Genomic DNA, 1,332 nt, shown 5'->3' on the forward strand with positions numbered 1-1,332 from the left:
CCCCGGGGAGCCGAGCTCCCCGCACACCCCCCTGCCCAGCTCAACCTCCCCCCCCCACCCCAGGCACCCTGGCTGATGCTGCACAGAGCAGCCCCAGCCCATCCTGCTGCTGCCCCACACAGGCTCCTGCTGCCCCCCTCCCCAGGAACCCCCAGCCATGGTTGGAAGGAGCCTCAGGAGTGCTCTGGTCCTCCAGCCCACCCTGTGGTCAGCTCAGACTCTCAGCTCCCAGCCTGCTTGGCCTCATAGCAACAGGGTTTTCCTTCTGTGTCACTCACTGCAGTAGACCTCTCTGAGCCCCAGAAGAGGGACCAGCCCCTCCTTGCAAGAAGGGCTTTCTGCTGCTCCAAAACACTCCCTGTGCCAGCCCCTGGAGCTGCTTCCCCCAGCCCAGGCTGCAGGAGCAGCTGTGCTCAGCCCTGAGCCCCAGCACACGGTCCCAGCCCCCTGGGAACCCAGCACAGCACCACTCCTAGCAAACTCCCTTCCTGCACCCCTTGATCAGCCAACTCCCACCCCAAGGCCTTACAGACACTGACATGACTTACAACAGTCACCTGGGCTGCAAAACCTTCCTATTTTTCCTGTCTCAAGCCCAAGCCTGACCTGTGCTCTGTCCCCAGCACTGGCCCTGCCTGCACACCCAGGCCTGGCTGAGCCCAGAGCTCCTGCACTCAAGTCCCAGTTTCAAAATTTGAGAGGAATGAGGAACACGATGCTGAGCAGGGAAGAGTCAGGGCCAGGGAAAGGGGATTTCCCAGGGCACCCCAGCAGGGTGCAGAGCTGCTGCCCTTGCAGCACACACTGGGCTGGGGGAGCTGCTCAGACTCCTACCTTGGAAGCTGAGTGCTGGCCCACTCTGGCTCTTCAGCAAGGAAAAGCTGCTGTGATCCATGTCCAGTTCCTGCAGGAGCCCAGCCCCAGTGCTGTGGGAAGGGCTCAGGCCCAGGCTCCACAGAGCAGCTCTGTGTCCCACAGCTTCCCTCCCTTGCAACCTTCCAACTTGGACAAAGGCAGAAAGATCTATACAGTATAATATATATATTTCACTATGAAATAGCAATTTCGTCCCCTGCCTTCTCCATGCATCCAGAATCAGATGCTGCTTCAGAAGTCACTCCTGACGGCTGGCAGGGCTGGGCTGTTCCTCATCCAAGGCAGCTGCCCTCCCTGGGAGTTGTTGCCCTCCCTGGGAATTGCTCTCCCTGGAAGCCCCAGCAGCTGCCCTGGCAGGACCTGGACATGATCTCTGCTCCTTGCTCCCTCACCCAACTCCCACCTTTCCCTCCAGCTGCCTGCTCTGCCAGCAGGGACCTGCCAGGGTGCTCACAG

General features: G+C 60.6%; 1 protein-coding gene across 1 annotated transcript in view; it reads left to right on the forward strand.

Moving 5' to 3' along the window:
- Window positions 1-698, forward strand: part of MGRN1 (mahogunin ring finger 1, E3 ubiquitin protein ligase) — a 69,634-nt gene extending 68,936 nt beyond the window's left edge. Inside the window, exon 17 of the mRNA XM_009995510.1 lies at window positions 624-698. Coding sequence (XP_009993812.1) covers window positions 624-698 — 75 coding nt within the window. The remainder of the gene's footprint in view (window positions 1-623) is intronic.
- Window positions 699-1,332: the final 634 nt, after the last annotated feature.

This window comes from Chaetura pelagica, unplaced genomic scaffold (genome assembly GCF_000747805.2).
Source record: "Chaetura pelagica isolate M959 unplaced genomic scaffold, ChaPel_1.0 scaffold124, whole genome shotgun sequence".
Classification (NCBI taxonomy): Eukaryota; Metazoa; Chordata; class Aves; order Apodiformes; family Apodidae; genus Chaetura; species Chaetura pelagica.